Source organism: Suncus etruscus, chromosome 6, assembly GCF_024139225.1.
Source record: "Suncus etruscus isolate mSunEtr1 chromosome 6, mSunEtr1.pri.cur, whole genome shotgun sequence".
Classification (NCBI taxonomy): Eukaryota; Metazoa; Chordata; class Mammalia; order Eulipotyphla; family Soricidae; genus Suncus; species Suncus etruscus.
The window spans coordinates 61,241,495-61,262,082 of NC_064853.1; the positions used below are offsets into that span (position 1 = coordinate 61,241,495).

Genomic DNA, 20,588 nt, shown 5'->3' on the forward strand with positions numbered 1-20,588 from the left:
ATTTTAATTTTATGCTCTAACAGAAAATATATGCATACAAATTTTTGGTTAAGCAATCTTGTTGTAATTGAAATTTATTGAGAGAGATGTGAGTGGAGAGACAGAGAAATATGTGTTTAAAAGAGAACACAGTTTTAAAGTAAAAAAAGCCAAGTTAAGTATAAAAACAAGTGCAAGATATGTGTTTAAGAAAGAACCTGGGCAAGTAACGTGGTCATTATTTTGTTTTGTCATTCTATTTCTGAGTTTCTATTCAAAGGCACTTTGAGGGGGAATAACAAGAAAAGGACAGATCTAGTTGAAGGCTGCTAAAGAGAGGCAGGTAACATGAGTAACAAGAGTACAGTCCTAGAGTTAAACCCTGAGCTCCAACCTGAATCCAAGAGCTTGGAGAGAATGGAACAGACAAACACAGATGAGAACTATGGCATGGCTTTACTTGAAAGCAGACTCAGCGTGGACGACTTTGTCAAAATACAGAAAGCTTTTGAGGTAAGTATTAAACTTGTTTCATAAAATCTAGTATAAAATGGACTTTATTTCTCTTAAAATATGGTTGAATGTAGGAAATAAAAAGAATTGATCAAGCTTATATTTTTTATAACTTTAATAATTTATCAGTTTTAAAACATGAAATTTTAGGCATTTGGTTTCACATTTCATTTATGTATCTAGCTAGTATTGCTTACTGCCACCACTAAAGTTGAGGCTTGGAATTTACCCGAGTAACTTTATTCCTGAATTAATATTAGTTTTTGGGACATTGGTGATGGAAATGTTGCACTGGTGAAGGGGGGTGTTTTTTACATGACTGAATCCCAACCACAATCATGTTTGTAATCAAGGTGTTTAAATAAAAATATTAATTAAATAATAAAATAAAATAAATACAAAAATATTAGTTTTTTGTTGTTGTAGTTTTGGTTCTTTAGAAAAAAGTGTAATAAATAAAATCTTTAAGTGAAATGTCATGAGATACTGTTACAATGTTGTTCATAATTGAGTTTCAGCCATACACTGTGAAACACTTTTCTTTTTACCCATACACAATTCCTGCCATCAATGTCCCTAGTACCCTGTCCTCAACCTTAATCCTCTCCTTTGCCTACCTCTGTGGAAGACATTTATCCTTTCTCTCTCTCTTTCTCTCTCTCTCTTTCTCTCTCTCTCTCTCTCTCTCTCTCTCTATATATATATATATATATATATCATATATCATATATACATCTTTCTCTAACTCCCTCTCACTCTCTCTCACTCTCTTTGTTCCCTTTTTTCCTTTCAGACACTATGGTTGGCAATATTGTTGAAGGGATATCATGGAAGTTGTTTTGTTTTGTTTTTTTGTTTGTTTGTTTTTTGGTTTTTTTTGGGGGGGTCACACCCGGCGGTGCTCAGGGGTTACTCCTGGCTGTCTGCTCAGAAATAGCTCCTGGTAGGCACGGGGGACCTTATGGGACACCAGGATTCGAACCAACCACCTTTGGTCCTGGATCGGCTGCTTGCAAGGCAAATGCCACTGTGCTATCTCTCCGGGCCCTGTTTTGGTTCATAAGTGGTGGTTAGGACCCCTTCCAGGGGTCCTCAAACTTTTTAAACATGGGGCCAGTTCACTGTCCCTCAGACCATTGGAGGTTCTGACTATAGTAAAAACAAAACTTATGAACGAATTCTTATGCACACTGCATATATCTTATTTTGTAATGAAGAAACAAAACAGATACAAATACAATATGTGGCCCACGGGCCATAGTTTGAGGACCACTGCGAGAAACTACTTCTGGTGAAATTGGCTAAGGGACCAAGGATACCATGCTGCTCAGGCTCTGTATGCCAGTGATTTTTGGTCCGTTGCGTGGTACTCAGGGGATTTCATGATTGCACTAGACAGTTCTTACGGGATTGTCCCCCTCTTTCCACAAGACTTAGACTTTACTCTGTGATGTATAGAGAGTTTTATTCTCACTGAATTGAGTTCATTTTCATGCAAATCAAGTGCTTTATTGCAGCATTGTCCTTTTTGGCACTCTCAGAGTTCTTTAGGCCATATAAAATTGCTGTCATTAAATATGATTATAGTGGAACTTTAGTTTTTCTATGGTGAGGTGATTTGGGTCACACCTGGCAGTGTTCAGGCTTATCCCTGACTGTGTGTTTAGGGATCATTCCTGAAGGTGCTCTAGAGATCATATGGGAAGCTATGGAACAAATCCAGGTAAGCTTCATGCAAGGCAAATGCCCTACCCACAGTACTATCTCTCCAGCCCATGATAACCATAGAAGGAAAATTATCTTTTGAGGTCAAATAGTTTTGAAAAAGCAAAACTATGGTTATGAATAGGAATAGCAAAAATTACTAAGATGAATCCCAGTGGTAATAACCCTGCATGTAACATGGAACTAAAATACACATCACATGAATGTAAAAATGGTCACTTACCTTTTGCAAAACTTTTCTCCAGTCTTACCAAGTGTCATAGGTTCTTCAAAGCTTATTTTGGCACTATTGTCCAAATTTCCATGTGAGGGGCCATTATTAACACTTCTCTTTCTAAATATTGATTCATCGATAATATGAGCAAAATTAGAAATTTATGTTTCACTCCTATTTAGAAAATTTATGAGATAAACCTTGGAAACTTACTATAAATATTTTTGTCTTTTATAATTTAACTAATTAGGAATTCCAAAGGCATATCTAATTAGCAGTATATATCTGTGTAAATACATATATTTTATTTTTACTTTCTCAATTGGATAGGATGTGTTTTTCTAAGATGTAGAATTTAGGTAGACATGAGAGTTTATCCTTTCTCCTTAATTATGCCATAAAGCTTAATCTCTGAAGACTTGGAAGTATCTGTATTAATTTGAAACAAGTAAAATATTTTGGAATAACATTTTTTAAACTTTATTTATTTATTTATTGGTTTCTAGGCCACACCCAGCTGCGCTCAGGGGTTACTCCTGGCTCTACACTCAGAAATCACTCCTGACAGGCCAGGGGACCATATAGGATACCAGGAATCAAACCGAGTCCCTCTTGGGTCTGCCGCATGCATTTCAAAAACCCTAGCAATGTGCTATCTCTCCAGCCCCCTGTAACAACATTTTGAAACCCATAAAACATGAGGAAATTGAATGATTACATTGATTGGTACTTGATGCAACATTTGATATTTTATTAACAAAATATTTTGGTTGTAAAAGTTGTCTACCTACATTGATATCATCCTAATAGTATCAATCATTTATTTATAATTCTGTCATATTTAGTAGCTAAGACATGTTCTATACTAGATTTTTCTATTTTAATCTTTATATATTTGCTTTTCATCTAACCTCATTTGTCTGAAGGATTTCAGTGCTGTTCATGTCCAATGCCCCAAATGAATTTGGCATATTTTGATAGATATAGCAAACATTTTGACAGCTTGAGGACATTCAGAAAAATGTAACAGCGGGTTATGACAGCTTTGACTCTGGAATGAGTAGAAATGTGGCAGTTTTGTTCTTATACTAAGAACAGAAAGAAATTGAACAGCGAGGGTCTGTTAAGGGTGTCAGCATCATAAAGTTGATTTGTTAGAGAATGAAGTTGCTATGGGGGAGGTGCTTCTTTTTAAACTATTGCTTAATCTGCACTAAACCCAAGTGAAACTGTACAATTCAGTCTCAAAGTTTTTGAAATTTCATTTTTAAAGGCCGGATCAATTTGTTTTGAAATTATCAGCAGCAAAGTGTGCATGGGGACATGAAAGGGGAGAGGAGATTGAATTTTGACTTTCAATGACTATAGGAAATCTAATGACAGTTTTTAAAAAGATTTTGAGCTTTGCAGATATACTTTCAAGAAAAAATGAGTCCATGAATTTTAAACCACTTCAACAAACATAGAATATTGCAATTCCATCTGACAAATGACAAATGTGCTACCAGGACTAAAAGTTAGAACCTTGAGAATATATATATATATATATATATATATATATATATATATATATGTATGTATGTATGTATAAAGACATATATATATAAATATAATATATATTATATATATTTATATATAATATATATAAATATAATCCTGACACCTAGCAAAAAAATGCAAGATGATTTCAGTGGCATCTAGTCTGTCCTGATGAAAGGCTTATAAGGCCATAAGTAGAGATTGCTGTAAAAGAAAAAAATTCTGGATAATCTACAGAACAGAACTCTGAAGATTTTTAGTCCAGTCACTAAAGTCATGCTTTTAAAATTTTCAGGTATTGGGAAATTAGATTTTTTTAGTTTTTGTGTATGTTTTAGTACATAAATTACTTTTTGCAAATAAAAAATTATGGTATATTAGGAAAAGCCTATATATTATAATTACTATGCTTAGTTAAACAGGCTAAATTGGCTCTTTAAATTATATGGCAACTATTTTAATGCATATTTTCAGATGAAATATTATGTATCAGTTAAGTCTTTTTTCAGTTAAATCTTAAAAGAAATAAGTATTTAGGAAGAAGATAAGAGGTCAGATTTTTAGTGTTCAGTCCAATAGCACTATTTACAAGGTGACTGAACATCTCTGTGCCTCAATTTTCTTTATTTCTAAGATGTAGTTAATAGGGTTGTGAGAATTAGCAGAGATGGGCCTGGAGAGATAGCACAGCGGCATTTGCCTTGCAAGCAGCTGATCCAGGACCAAAGGTGATTGGTTCGAATCCCGGTGTCCCACATGGTCCCCCGTGCCTGTCAGGAGCTATTTCTGAGCAGACAGCCAGGAGTAACCCCTGAGCACCGCCAGGTGTGACCCAAACCCTCCCCCCCAAAAAAAAAAGAGAGAGAGAGAGAGAATTAGCAGAGATTACATGGAAAGCACTTAGAGGAGTTCTTGACACAAAGTAAGTACACAGGGAATATGGTTTTTATATTACCAGTCAAAACAGAAAAACATAAATGTAAATAAAAGAAAAAAGTACAACTTTACATCTCCTCTTTCATATCTTATTAGCATGAAAAATATTTTAATTAATGTACAAATTCTTTTTATTAGAATAAAGAAGTTATCTGGATAGAAATACTAAAATATCAATTTATGATTTTAATGATTAATATATCATGCAGAATAAATATATCATAAATACATATAAATAAATACAAATATATTAAATATATTATAATATATAATAAATATGTAATGTACACAATAAACATATAATATATAAATATATAAAATATAAATAATAAACACACTATATTATATAACATATAATAAATACAGATTAAATAATACATTAAAATAAATATATAATATACTGATATATAATAATTTAATATTTAGACAATTAATTTCATAATTAATTATGCATTTTTAAGTGATACTGTCCAAAAAGCAGTCTATCAACCTGAAGGGAATAAATTTTGTACTAATCATAGGACTGTATGAAGGTTGTTATTTAGACTTTTCTGTTATACTGCAATGCTGAAAATCTATGTTATTTGATGTTGACTATATTTTACATTTTCTATGTACTTCAAAATTCAGCTCTTCTGTGAGGCATGATGGATGTGGTTGGTTGTTTTGTAGGAATGCTGAAAAGCTGAAATTATGGTGTGAGAGAAATAGAATTTTAGAAAAGTTCCTTTGAGATCTGATGTGTATTGAGTTTCTTCTGATAGGCTGACTATGCAAGTTTCTGAGTATTTTTTTCCTTGTTATTCTCCATTGCTAAATTCTGCATGATGGGCATTCTACTTGTGCTCCTAATAGATATGCTGCCTGTTTGCTACATTGCTGAATCCACTGGATTATATCCTGATCCTGTTTCTGTAAACAACTGCATCTATATGATCTCCTGGATGATTCATTTTGACCTAAGCTGTGAGGTCAGAGGAAGGACTAGATCTATTCTATTCCACACTGTTATTTTCCTAAGCCACAGTATATAATTGACATTGAACAGAAGTGAAATTTTCTAAACTATGTGCAAATATGAAGTATGTATTGCAATTTAGGAAAAGCCACAATAATTCAAAATAAAAATTCATAGTATAAGTCCTGTCAAGAAATTCTCAGAGATATTTAGAGAGGGGTCTCTGTGCAAACTTGTGTTGGAGTAAACAAAAATAAAGTACTAAGCACAATGCATTTATGCTAACTGTAAATTTCAGAACCAAGTCGTAGTACCAAAAATTATACTTGAGGTGCTATACAATGAATTATTATGTAGATATTGTGGTACTTTGTGAGCAATAAAAATTATTTTAATGATATCTTTATTTAAGCACCATGAGTACAAACAACATTTTAGTTGGATTTCAGTCATAAAGAGAACACCACCTTTCACCAGACAGTGTTCCTACCACCAATGACCCCCATCTCCCTCCTTTCCCAAGATCTGCCTGTATTGAAGACAGGCATTCTACTTCTCTTACTCCTTAACATTGTCATGATAGTTGTCATGATAGTTATTTCTCTAACTGCACTCACCACTCTTTATAGTGAGCTTGAACCTATCCTTCCAGCCATCATCTGTATTGTCTCTGGGCTTTATTACAACAAAGTCTTCTATTTTTCTTAAAATCCATAGACTAGTGAGTCTATTGTCTGTGTATCTCTCTCTCTCCCTCTGACTTATTTCATTCAGCATAATAGTTTCCATGTTTACCCATATATAGGAAAATTTCATGACTTCATCTCTCCTGATGGCTGCACAATATTCCATTGTGTATATGTACCACAGTTTCTTTAGCCATTCATCTGTTGAAGGGCATCTTGGTTGTTTCCAGAGTCTGGCTATTTGTAAATATTGATTCAATGAAGATAGGTGTGAGAAAGACATTTTTGTATTAAGTTTTTGTGTTCCTAGGATATATCCCTAGGCATGGTATAGCTGGGTCGAATGGGAGCTCAATTTCCAGTTTTTGAAGGAATCTCCATATTGCTTTCTATAAAGGTTGGACTAGAGGGCATTCCCACCAGCAGTGAAAAAGTTTCTTTCTCTCCGCATTCCAGCCAGCACTGTTTGTTCTCAGTTTTTGTGATGTGTGCCCATTTCTGTGGCGTGAGATGGAATTTCATAGCTGTTTTGATTTGTATCTCCCTGATGATTAGTGATGTGATGTGGAGAATTTTTTCATATGCTTTTGGCCATTTGTATTTCTTCTTTGAGGGTTCATTTCTTCTCTTCATATTTTGATAGGGTTAGATGTTTTTTCTTATTAAGTTCTGTCAGAACCTTGTATGTCTTAGATATTAGCCCTTTATCTGATGAGTATTGGGTGAATAGTTTCTCCCATTCTGTTGGTGGCTTTTGTATCCTAGTCATTATTTTCTTTGAGGCGCAGAAACCTCTCAGCTTAATATAGTCCCATCTGTTTGTCTCTGCTTCCACTTTTTTGAAGAGTGATGTTTCTTCCTTGAATATGCCTTTAGTCTCGATGTCATGGAGTGTTTTACCTATGTATTGTTCTATATACTTTATGGTTTCAGGTGGACCTGGATCACATTTGTAGTTAACGGAAACCAGACATTGTAAACAGGTATGTTAACAGAAAAGTCTTATCCCTACTATTTGAGTTGAATATCCAGAATACTTCTGTTTGTTCTAATAAAACTTGACTAACATTTCATTCTGTAGATGTAGAATCATGTCCCTTGTGGTGTTTTGCCTGAGTTGACATCAGGTTCAAAGACAAATATAATGTTGAATTGCTGTCCCTTCTCCCTACCACAAATGGTAATATCTAATCATTTACTTAGGTCTCTTCTCCTGTAATTGGGGACTTGATGACCAGACCCTTGGCTACTTACCTGGCTGTGCAGGTCTGATAATTTAGTGCTCAAACCTACTGGCTTAGTGCTGCTTGTTCTGAAGCAGAGAGCTGATCTCTTGTATAGTGTTGGGGTACATATGTAATTCAGGGGGTTCAAACAAGACTCCAAGCATACAAAAATGTGCTTCACCTGTTGAAATGTCTTACCATCCTAAAGTATACATATGATTGATGTATATTTTCATTTTATAGTTTTTAATAAAGTCATACATTAAGATAACTTTATTCAGCATCTTCTCAATTGTTTCTTCCTTATCAGTTTTCTCTTCTGTTGCAGGCCAGCTGAGTTGGGCAGCACTGAGAGGTGCTCCAGGGTTATTAAATAGAAGGATGGGAGCAAGGAGTTAGTGAAGAATGGATACTCAGAGAACTAGACACTCTCAAGAGCTGTTGGAACTGAGCCCAATTTATTGGGAGTTCTGCTCAATGTTTAAGCAAAACATTCTCAATCGTAGGAAGTTGGGTAGGTCAAGCATGACATGTGTTTTAGTCATAGGAATAAACAGTATGCATCAACACAATGATTAGACAGCCATCTAAACAATATATATATTTTATAATTTTTTTATAAATTCTTTGTCATCAGTTTCTTTGACCCTAAATAGATCAGAAAAATACTTAATCTTTCCTTTTGGATATCATTTTTGCTAGTAAACTATAAATCAACAAAATCAAGCCCATTGTCTATTAATACAAAACCAAGGAACTATTGTCAAAAGAGGGCAGATGTAATTCAAAGACCAAACATCTTCATAGCCTACACATTACTAAGTAACTGACTAAACAATATTGTTGATTCTACCAGCTTTGGAAAAATATTATTGTAGATTTTACCAGCTGCTAGGGTAAGAAGGGTGTGTTCTAGAAATTCTTGTTTTTATGCAAGGGGCAAGGGCACACAATTTTTCCATCTACTCAGCATTGTTAGTTCTAATTATGCATTAATATTTAATAAGTTCATTCTTGCTATCCTGCCAAATGCTAACCTAGGGCACAACTGGCCTCTTCTCATCAGTGTTTGCCAAGACTGCACCCCTTTTTCAGGGTTACTCTAGACCTGCATCACAGCAATCCTGTTGGTATTCAGTCATCATGCCTGTAGGCCGGGTTTACGGCACTCTCCTACTTGGCAATATTTGACTTTGTGTTGAAGAATCTTTTTGCTGTCCTTGTCCAGTTTTTGTGTAGTGATAACTACCTTCCACCTGGATAGCTGTGTCATTTACTTTTTTCTGCTAGATTTTCAATGCAGATGATGCCTTTCTTTATGTAAACCTGGATTACTTTGCCAAATTACTGACCTTTGTAGCATCTTCTCACAATCAGAACTGGATTATCCTTCCAGATGAGCACGAATCACACACTGTACTTTTGTCGCAACTCTTTGGAAAGAGAGCAAGACATAATCTTCCTGTGAATGTGAGAATGTGTATTAAAATACCTTTCATGCTTCTTGCTTTGGTCAATAAAGTTCTAAATTTCATTTTGGTTTGGTCCCACTTTAGCAATGGACACAGAACGGAAGACAATTATTATTATATAGTATTTTTTTCGCATGTATTTTTATTGAGGTGACATTGGTTCATGCTCTTGTATATGTTTTAGGAGTTTTGCTTTAAACCTCTTAAAAAGTAGGTTATCATGCCAAAATGCTGATTGATATCCCTTATCGTCACCTGCTAAATTCTCTCCACCCTTTCTTACCCCCTCAATTCTTGCTCTAGCAACCCCAGTTCTGTGTTCTCAATCCAAGATTCAGTTTTGAATGGGATTTGTTTGTTCCCTTGCTTTGTTTTTGTATTTTTACCCTTGTAAGTAATGTTATCTGGTATTTGTTTTTATTCTGACTGTGTTTAATATTGCAACTTATAACTCCACCCATGTACAGATATTCTTGAAAATTTTTGCTGAAAAAATTATCTGCTATTTTTCTAATAGGATTGTTATATTTTTATCTTCACTTTAATGATCACATCTGCTCTTTCTGGAAATCAGTGGAGGTAGAATTGGTGAATTAAATGGAATATCCTTCAAGTATGGTGATCTCATATTTCAATATTCTAGATACCATATTACTTAATCCTCTGACTAGTAATGAATATAAGTAGAGTATACATTTTTATTTTACATTTACACATTTGGAGAGTGAATTAAAAAAGCTAGCTAATTGAATTCCCTATGAAATTCATTATGGAACAGAATGAGGGTTCAGGGCACATTGCCAACTTTTTAACCTACTGTGTGGCTTGGTTCCAATGACTATAAGGAAACCTCCAAAGAAAGGTAGACTCCCAATCAATTAGATTTAATCTATCAAAATTTACATGTTAATAGCATATAGGCACTGTGCTTAGAGTTATCTTAGAGTTAATGTATCTTAGCGTTAATGCATAATCAGCAAAATAATCAATACTTTCTACAACAAAATTAATATAGGAAGGATTGAAGAATGAAAGGAAAAGAATACATCTACTTTACTGTTTCCTTTCTAAAGATGTGTCAATGGAGGCTGTGAGAAGTCAAATAGGCAAAGCTTAATCTAAGTTTCGCTTATGGTACAAAGTGAATTCAGCAGTCTCAGCCAATTCATCACCTGCAGAACAAACGCCAATGAATTTTTTACCCCAACTCTCTTAGTGGAATAAAACAAGACTTCTCTTGATGGTGGTAGAAAATCAGTGAAGCTCTGCAGGTAACCTTCTTAGCATTTAGGTAACAGTGTGAAGACAAATTCTAGCCGACTGCTGTTGTCACAGTTGAAAATGCAGAGACATTCTTTGTAGTTTTGATTAACTTGCTACAATTCCTGGGTGAGATTAGCAAATGATGTCATCACTCCAACAAAGGCAAGCAAAGTTGTATGTCAACACATGAAAAATTGTTCGTCCTGAATAGGCTGCCTTTATGCAGAGTTTTGTGACAAGTTCAAACAGCTTGAAACCATTTCCTATTTCTTTGTGTGATTTGTAATAAAGGCTTATAAAAATTAAGCTTGGGGTGATGAAGTGATTATTTTGCTGAACAGATAATTTTATCTTTAATTTTAGACATACTGGAGCACAGGAGATAAGTTTGTTATAAAGAATGAAAAGATGCAAAGTTGCCAATTGCCTAAGTTTAATAATACTCAAGCTATTTTTTATTGACTGATTGGTTTTTGGGCCACACCCAGCTGTGATCAGGGGTTACTCCTGGCTCTGCACTCAGAAATCACCCCTGGCAGGCTGGGAGACCATATGGGATGCCGGGAATCAAACTGGGTTCTCTAAGGTAGGCCACATGCAAGGCAAATGCCCTACTTCTGTGCTCTCTTCGTCCCCTCAAACTTATTTTTAATGTAATTTTGACAGTACTCTAAATTATGTTATATTTAACATCATATACTCTATATTCCAATATTATATGATCAAAATTATATGATTAAATACATTTCTTAGGGATTATAGTGATCTTTTTCAAAAAAAAAGTGATCGCATCATTCCTTACAGCTATGTTATATTCTACTGTATATATGTACCACATCTTCATGATCCATTCACCTGTTGTTAAATGTCTAGGTTGATTCCAATTCTTAGCTATTTTACTGTGTACTGCAATGAATAGTGCACGTCTTTTTGAATCAGTGTTTTTATGTCCTGGGGATAGATATCCAAAAGTAGGATAGCTGAGTCATATGGAAGATTGATTTAGTTTACTGAGAACCTTCCAAGCATATAATTTTCTGCAACATGGATGGAACTGAAAGACTTTATGTTAAAGTAAATAGGAATAAAAAGGGTAAATACAGAATGATATTTTTATATGTGGTACTCAGAATAACTGCATAAAGAAATGCAATGTTTTAAATGGGAGTTTAGAACACTCTTGGCTCCAGAGTATGGTAAATAGAAGAAAAGAAACTGAGTGGAAAAGCGCAAATATGAAAGGGCCAAGCGGTCTCAGGTGTATTGTTAGAGATTATAAAAGGACAGAGCTAAATATTGAATCTAAAGTCAACAACAATAACATCATCAGTCCCAAATTTTAACAATCAAAACTTTAAATGGATTGTTATGTTGGCAGGCAGGGCAGCAGGAGTGGTTGAATGGAATAGACTCTGGGAACATTGGTAGAGGGAGGTCAACAATGGGGGTGGAATTGGCCCTGAAACATTGTATGTCTAAAGTCCAACTATGAAGAACTTTATAATTTGCAATGGCTTCAATAAAATATTTTAAAAGAAGGATAATTAAAAAAATAAAAGAAAAACATGCATCGATTTTTGTTATGCTATCCTATATCTCTAGTTCACATCTGACTCACTATTTGCATAGTGATGATTTTTTGTAGTGGAGCATTTATTATCAAATTTTAATTTCAGTTTAGGAATTAAAAGGCCTATAATTTTGTTAGTTTTAAAATTCCATCTCCATTTTGATTGGTGAGATCTTGAGTCATTTATCTCATGGTATAATAAAAATTAAAATAAGTAAAAATTTAAAATTAATTGAAGAAAATTGAAAAATATGAACGATAGCTGGCATATTTACTATTCTCTCCTATTTTGTTAAATCTCTTATGAATGTTCACTGGTAGGTGGAAATTGTAGAGGATAATGTCTTCTGATGTATCTGTTTTGAAGTAAGTCATCTAATCTTTTGCTCCAAAAGATGTTCACAGAGTTTGAAATTAAACTCTAATACATATTCATAAGCAATATACTTTATAACCAAGGGAAATTGAGGCAAGTGCAGCAGAGTGAAACATGAGAAAGAAGGATGTTAATTTTAAATTTAATTATAGAGATGATAAAGGATTCATCTTGGTGGTTATACTCATTTAGCTGTCATGTAACTTTATCCAATAATCAAACCAACTATATGACAGAAGAAATATTATTCTTGGTGAAGTGCTTGATAAAACTAGCAGGTTTTATAGAGAAAGCAATATTCTGAGAAGCCATTGGAAATGTTTTATCTCCCCCCTCTCTCTTTCTCTTTCTTTGTCTCACTCTTCCTGTTTTTCCTTTTATATACTGTGGTTGGCAATATTGTTTTGAAGGGGTATTATACATATTACTTTACATTTTTTCAATGCACAATTCTCGTATAGTGCACAGTTCAGCACACATTTCCAAAAATCATTGTCAGAGTGGACCTTCTCTGCCCTAACTGTACCTCTCTTTGTGGAAAGTTTCCTATCATGGACTGGTCCTCCTGGCTCTTTTCAGTACAGTCTTCGAGTATTATTAGGGCAGGATGGAGGTCAGGAGGGAAACTGAAGACATTAGTAGTTAAAAATGTACACTGGTGAAGGTCTGGTTGTTGGACATTGTATAAATGAAATTAAATCATGAACAACTTTGTATGTGTATCACATGGGAATTCAATTAAAATATTAAAAATGTTTTCATATAGAAATAAAGATACCTCAGGGAATCTAATGGTTTGAAATAAAAGCAATAAAGTGGAAGAAAAACTTTTTTAAAAATTAAGTTTTTATTTAAAATTCAAAGTTATAAAATTGTTCACACTTTAGTTTTTGTTTCCAAGATAAAGTGGTTCAGCATTGAGTTATAGTCATACAATATATAACAATCTTAACCAGTGTGCATTTTCCACTACCAATGTCAAGTTTTCCTCTCACCCTCTCTGATGGTCTCTTCCCTCCCACTAACACTCTTCTACCTGTCTCTTTTTACTTCACTTTTTCTTTCTTTTTTTGCCATAGTAGTTTGCACTACTGTTAATGAAGGGATGTCATGCCTGTCCCCTTCTTGTCCCTTCTCTATACTAACTGAACTCTCAGCTTTTTGTGGTTAGCTTCTTACCATGGACTGGTTCTTCTAGACATCTTTGCTAATGTCTCTAGATATCATCTCCATACTATATTTAACTTTCATCATATTTCACATATCACAGATGAGTGATATTGAAAAGGGAAGGCTGATGTCCTGCCCTCGGGGAAGTCGTCACTACCTCACTGCCCGCCTCCACCAATACCTCGTGTTACCTAGGCGGATGTCCTGCCTTCAGGGACGTCGTCACTACCTCACTGATCGCCCCCACCACTACCTCGTGTTACCTAGGCGGATGTCCTGCCTTCAGGGAAGTCGTCACTACCTCACTGCCCGCCTCCACCAATACCTCGTGTTACCCTGGCGGATGTCCCGCCTCTAAGGAAGTCGTCACTACCCCCGCCTCATTATCGTATATAAGGGAGGATGTAGAAGACCACGAGGTCATTTGCCTGTGTTCTGTGAAGGATGCACGTGGCAGTTGGCCCTGACCGGTCAGATTAAAAGCCAACCTGAGTAATCGTCTCTTCATTTCTCCACGTCGAAGTGTTATCTGGACTGTGGGACCTTTTCAATATTCTATGTTTATTCCTTTCCCTCTGAATCATTTTACTGAACACACTACTCTCCATGTCCATCCATGTGTAAACAAATTTCATGACTTTATTTTTCTTAATGGCTGCATAGTAGTACATTGTATAGGCATACCAGTTTCTTTAGCCACTTATTTGTTGTCAGGAATCTAGGTTGCTTCCAGAATCTGGCCATTTTAAATAGTGTACAAGGCATTTTTGTATTGTGTTTCTAGGGCATATCTCTAGGATTAGTATTGCTGAATAATAAGGAGGTTCAATTTTCAGCTTGTTAAGGAATATCCATATTGTTTTCCAGAAAGACTGGACTAGATGGCATTCCCACCAGCAATAAATGAGAGTCCCTTTCTCTTTGCATCTAGACCAGCACTGTTTGTTCTTATTCTTTTTGATGTGTGCCATTTTCTATGATGTAAGATGATTGTTGTTTTTATTTGCATCTCCCTGATGATTAACGATGTGGAGCATTTCTTCATGTGCCTTTTGGCTACCTGTATTTCTTCTTGGAGGAAATATCTGTTCATTTCTTTTCCCCATTTTTTAAAATAGGGTTAGATGTTTCTTTTCATTAAGCTCTGCCAGTACCTTATATATCTTAGATATTACCCCATTATCATATGGGTATCTGATGAATAGTTTCTCCCATTCTGTGGAGGCTTTGTATCACAATTTCCTTTGATGTGCAGAAGCTTCTCAGTTTAATGTAATTGCACTTGTTTATTTTTTGTTTCTACATCCTTGAATGGGGTGTTTTCTCCTTGAATGTGTCTCAGTGACACTAGACTCAATGTCATTAGTTTTCCTATGTTTGCCTCTATGTACCATATGGTTTCAGGTCTGATACCAAGCTTTCTAATCAATTTTGATCTGACATTTGTGAATGATAATAAAGAGAAGTCTGAGTTCACTTCTTTTTTTTTAATATATTTTTTATTTTGATCATAGTGGCTTACATATTGTTGAGAATAATATTTTAGGTACATATTTACATAAAATCAGGGGGGATTCCCATCACCAAATTGTCCTCCCTACACCTTCGTTTTTGTTCTACCTCCCATTTCCTCTTCCCTCACCCCCAGGGCAGCTAGAATATGTGGTCCCCTCTGTATCTAACCTACTACCTAGTAGTCTTGCACCTGTTTGGTCTTGATGCCTCCCTTATTTCCCCCTCTAACTGGAGGGAGGACTAGCTAGTTCAAGTTGCGTGGTTTTGCCTGAAAAAGAGAAAATAAATAAACTGGGGTAAGAGTCTAATACCCCGAAAATGGGTGGAATCCTTCTAGAGGCTCTCATCATCGATTTGGGAGATGAAGGAGAAAAAGAAGGTGAAACACTCCACCAGTACCAAAAGAAGTGTCAAATATCCAGTGAGGACTCCAGCTATATCGATAAGCACCCCAAAAAACAGACAAAAATCAAAACAAAACAAACAGAAAACAAACAAAAACAAACAAAAACACACCATGGTCTTGAAATAAGAAACATGGCATAGCACATAATGAAAGAAAAGAAAGGAAGAGAAAAAAATAAGTATAATTGGGGACAACAATTTCAATAATCACACCCAAACAGAGAAATCGACCAAAATAGATAGGTAAATAAAAATAATAATAACAATACTAAATGAAGGTTATATATATCTATATATATCTATATATCTATATATATCTATATCTATATATCTATATAGATATAGATATATCTATATCTATATAGATATAGATATATATAGATATATATAACCAAGGTTTTGTGCTTTTTGTATTTTTGTTTTTTCTCTCCTGCCCTGGCACAGTAAATATTGGGGTCATTCGAAAAGGAATTCACTTGGCCTAAGAAATATGGGGTTTCTCCGTTCTTGGAGTATACTGTCATGGGATCAACTCTAGACTTTGCTCAGGATCATTTACTCTCCCGGTGGTGTTTTTTTTTTGTTTGTTTGTTTTGTTTTCTTTTTGGTGTGTGGAAGACTTCTGCTCTGTCCAGGGTGATATAATCAGAGCTCTGGTTTAGAGGTCTCAGTATCTGCACAGATCCTGAGGTGGGACTTATGATGAAGTCAGTCTTTGTGGTTCTAGAGGTTCTGTTACCTCAGTGTCATTTTAATCCATCTTCTGTGGTTGGTGATCTTGCTCTTTGCACTGAACCTAGGATGGCACCTAGGATAGCATCTTTCTTTGTGCTTCCAGAAGCCCCATTCCGTTACAATTGTCTCTGCCGGACCTTGGGGACTGGGGATCATGATTATTGTGCAGGTCATAGTTCAAACCCTAAACTAGGGCTTTTTTATTGGTCCCAAGATGTATACAGTCTGGTCGTGGTTCTAGCAGCCAGTCATCTGTAAATCACGATCTTGGCTTTTGGACCTACCAAAGGGTGCTAAGTCTTCTGGTTTTGTCTTGTCGTTAGCTGGTAAGGTAGGCTAATCTGCTCTAAGGTCAAGTTGTTCACATTTTCCTCGTTGTCAGGATATCATGTTAGAGCTGGCCCTTGTTGTTGACCCCACAGTATTAAGGATGTCCCGGATGGAGTTTGTTTCCTGCAGCTGTTGTGAAGAGCTGTGCCGTTTCTATGTCTGGGATCCAGGGTTCAAGGCTGGATGAATGGTATATAATCACCTGAGGTCTAAGTTGATTCCACATGACATATTTTCAAGGTAGGAGATATCCCTGTATTGTAAACAACTATGAGTTCCTATCTCTAGTAGATAAGAGCTCTTTTTTTTTATATGTAAGATTTCCCCTTTATTTAGTGTGCCTTTGCAGGGGGAAGTGGTACTACATTATATTGTCGGTGTATTTGGGGGTGGACAGAGGGGATAGCAGAAACAGGTCACATACCCAAAAACGTTAAAAAAAAAAGGAAATAAAAATGTATGTGCTCACAAATGTATATGTAGGACAAACATTTAAAATAAATAAATTAATTAATTAAAAAAAAGAAATAAAATGAGTTAGCGAAGTTTTTAAAGGACCAAAGTGGTGCAAAAGACTACCTTACATTTGGGGGAGAGCAGGTAAAGAGGTGGTGTATTCAGGTCTTATGCCTATGTTGGAAGTACAGTTTTTCCCATTGTCTTTTGGGTTTTTCTTGTGGTGTGTGGGTTCCCAGGCATCTTCCAATCACACCCCCTGACCTTCTTCAGATTGGTAAAAATTTGTGGCAGGGAGGTCTTGGAAGAGTTCTTGCATTGGGGATACTTTTGGACCTAGGTCCGGTTTCAAGAAACAGTCCATGTTAGGGGGAGTTGGTAGGGAGGGCCTCGCAGCATGAGTCCGCAGGGGAGTTGGCTGTGTTTTCTTGCAGGAGACGAGGTGTGGGTTTGACTGGGTACTGGTTCGTTGGGTAGGAGGTCGATCTTGATGCCTAATAGATTAAGGACTGAGGGTGAAGAGTTTTAATATGGTGGGAGATCTGGATGGGATTGAGGGGTGAAGGGATAGTTGGATTTCCGGAGGGGAGAAAGGGGAAGGTATATGGGAGGGGTATGAAGGGAGAGAAAAGAGAAAATACCTTGGAAAGAAAGGAGAAGAGAAAGGGAAAAAAGTAAAGAGAAGAATAGAAAAAAAAAGTAGTGAGAAGAGAGGAGAGAATAGCAAGGGAATGCTGGTTTGGTTGAATGTGTTCGATGAATAGAGCCTGTAGTTTAAGTCTGTACGACGCAGGTACTGCTTCGGTGGTCTGACTGGTCACGTGCTTCAATTCCTAAAAGAAGGTATAACCTAGAGATAAAGTGTATGTTAAAGAGTTTTCTCGTGGTCATCTCGTAGTGCAAGCAAGGTATGGTATCTCGTGTGGTTCTTTTTTAATGTAAATGATCAGTTTTCCCAACACCACTTGTTGAAAAGACTTCCCTTGCTCCACTTTGTATTTCTTGTCCTTTATCAAAGATTAATTGGTTGTATACCAGGAATTCTGTCTCAGAATACTCAAGTCTAGTCCATTGATATGATGGTCTGTCTTTATTTTAATACAGTGCTGTTTTAATGAATATTGTTTTAGAGAACAATTTAAAACTGGAAACATTATGCCTCCTCCCAACTTCTTTTTCCTAAGGATTGCTTCAGCTATTCATGGACATTTATTGTTCTAAATTAATTTCAGGAGTGTTTGATCCACTCTCTTGAAAAATTTCATGGGCATACTTAGAAAGATTGCATTAAATCTGTACAATGCTTTGGGAACTATTGCATTTTAATGATGTTTATCCTCTTATTCCATGTGCAGGGTATATATTTCCATTTCCTTGTGTCTTTTATTTCTTGAAGCAATGATTTGTTGTTTTCCTTGTATAGATTTTCACCTCTTTAGTTAAATTGACTCCAAGGTACTTGATTTTATGAGGCACAATGATGAATGAGATTTTTTTTTTGTTTGTTTTTTGGTTTTGGCCACCCCAGTGAGGCTCAAGGGTTATTTTTGGCTCTGAACTCAGAAATCACTCCTGGATCGAGGGACCACATGGGACACAGGGGAATTGAACTGCAGTATCCTAAATGAACCACGTGCAAGGCAAACACCCTACTGCTGCATCACCACTCTGGCCCCTGAATGGTATTTTTTGTGTGTGTGATGCTGCAGACATGTTAGCGTCCCTAAGCAAGACCTTAGTGGGTTAATTCTCACTAGGAATAAGCTGGTACACAAGGCGGATGAATATGAAATATGAAAATGAAATAAATGAGATCACACAAAATGCATTGTATGGGGACCCTAATCCAAAGAACGAGAGACAAATTTACTTTTTAGCTGATGACATTTATAAGCACAAACTCTGGTATGCAAGGTGTCCTCAGGGAGAACAAAGAGCAGGAGAGCAGTACAATGGGGAAACAGGCCTAGAATTTACATATCAAAATGACTATCCTATAGGTGAGAAAGACCCCTGTTGGAGGGCAGTGAAACAAGAGCTAGAGATGTTTTTGGTTTAGCAAAAAGCAGGTTTTTCAAGAAACCAGGAGGAGAGAGACAGAGATATTTATGATGTTTATGTAGTTGCTGGAAAATAGATTTTAGGGGGGACGAAAATAATTGTTTACCATCATAAAGCTAGACTCAGAAAAACAAGCTGCTGGTGCCAGTTATACTAGAAATATGAGTCACAAATAAACTAGCCAGCAAGGAACTTTTGGCGGGGTTTTTGGTACTGACATTTCTTTGTCTGTAGGAAAGCTGAGGCTGGATTTCTATAGTGTCCAAATAAAGAGAAATTGTGATGTTACAGCCATGTTGGAATTACCGCCAATAATCCTCGCAAAGGGTCAAATGATTGACTTCTGAGCGGGCCTTTTGGCAAATAATTCTTTGGGAGGAAGGCACTGCACCAGGAAAGGAAAATGACACGTCTGGTGTGTGCTTTCTTTAAGTCAGGGGTAACAGTGTGTGTGTGTGTGTGTGTGTGTGTGTGTGTGTGTGTGTGTGTGTGTGTGTGTGTGGTTTTTGGGTTATACCCGCAGCACTCAGGGTTAATTCTGACTCTGCTCTCAGAAATCACTCCTGGCAGGCTCGGGGAACCATATGGGATGCCAAGATTCAAACTACCATCCTTCTCAATGCAACGCAAACGTACTATCTCCATGCTATCTCTCTCTACCCTGAATGGGAATTTTTAAATAATATTTTTACTCTTTAATTTTTTTGTATATAAAAACACCATGGATTTTTGAGTGTTAGTTTTGTATCCTTCCACTTTAATATACAAATATATTGTTTCTGGAAACATTTTGGTAGAGTCTTTAGGTTTTTCTAAATATAATATCATGTTATCTGCAAACAGTGAGAGCTTGACTTCTTCCTTTCCTAGTGGATTGCCCTTAATATGTTTTTCTTTCCTGATTGCTATGGCAGTGTTATATTGAATAGAAGTGGCTATCTTAGAGAATAGGTCTGAAATTTTTTTACATTGAATACAATAGTTGCCATAGGCTTATGGTAAGTGTCCCTGACTAATTGAGAAAAATTCCTTCTATTCCCATCTTGTTGACAGTTTTTGTTATGAATGTGTATTCAGCTTTTGAGGAATGGAGAACCCTATAAATATCTACTAAATCACTCTCTTCCATTTCTTCCTTCAGAGCCAAATATTTCCTTCTTTAGTTTTAGTGTGATTGACCAATCAAGAGGTGACAGGGTGTTGTTGAAGTCTCCCACTATTACATGTTGTTATTGATGACTTTCTTCAAATCTATCAGTAATTATTTTAAATATTTTGTTGACACCTCCCCCTCTTATTTACATATATGTTCAGGAGCATGATATCTTCCTGTTGTACATATCTCTTATTACTAAGAAATATTTTTGTTTTTCTCTTACAATCTTTTTAAGCTTAAAGTTTGTGTTGCCAGATATTAGTATTGCCACCCAACATTTTTAAGTGAGTTGTTAGCTTGAAT

At 35.8% G+C, this 20,588-nt stretch overlaps 1 protein-coding gene across 1 annotated transcript in view; it reads left to right on the forward strand.

Moving 5' to 3' along the window:
- The first annotated feature begins 327 nt into the window (after positions 1-327).
- Positions 328-20,588, forward strand: part of WDR49 (WD repeat domain 49) — a 178,993-nt gene continuing 158,732 nt past the window's right edge. The window contains exon 1 of the mRNA XM_049775575.1: positions 328-492. Within this exon, the coding sequence (XP_049631532.1) occupies positions 328-492 (165 nt within the window). The remainder of the gene's footprint in view (positions 493-20,588) is intronic.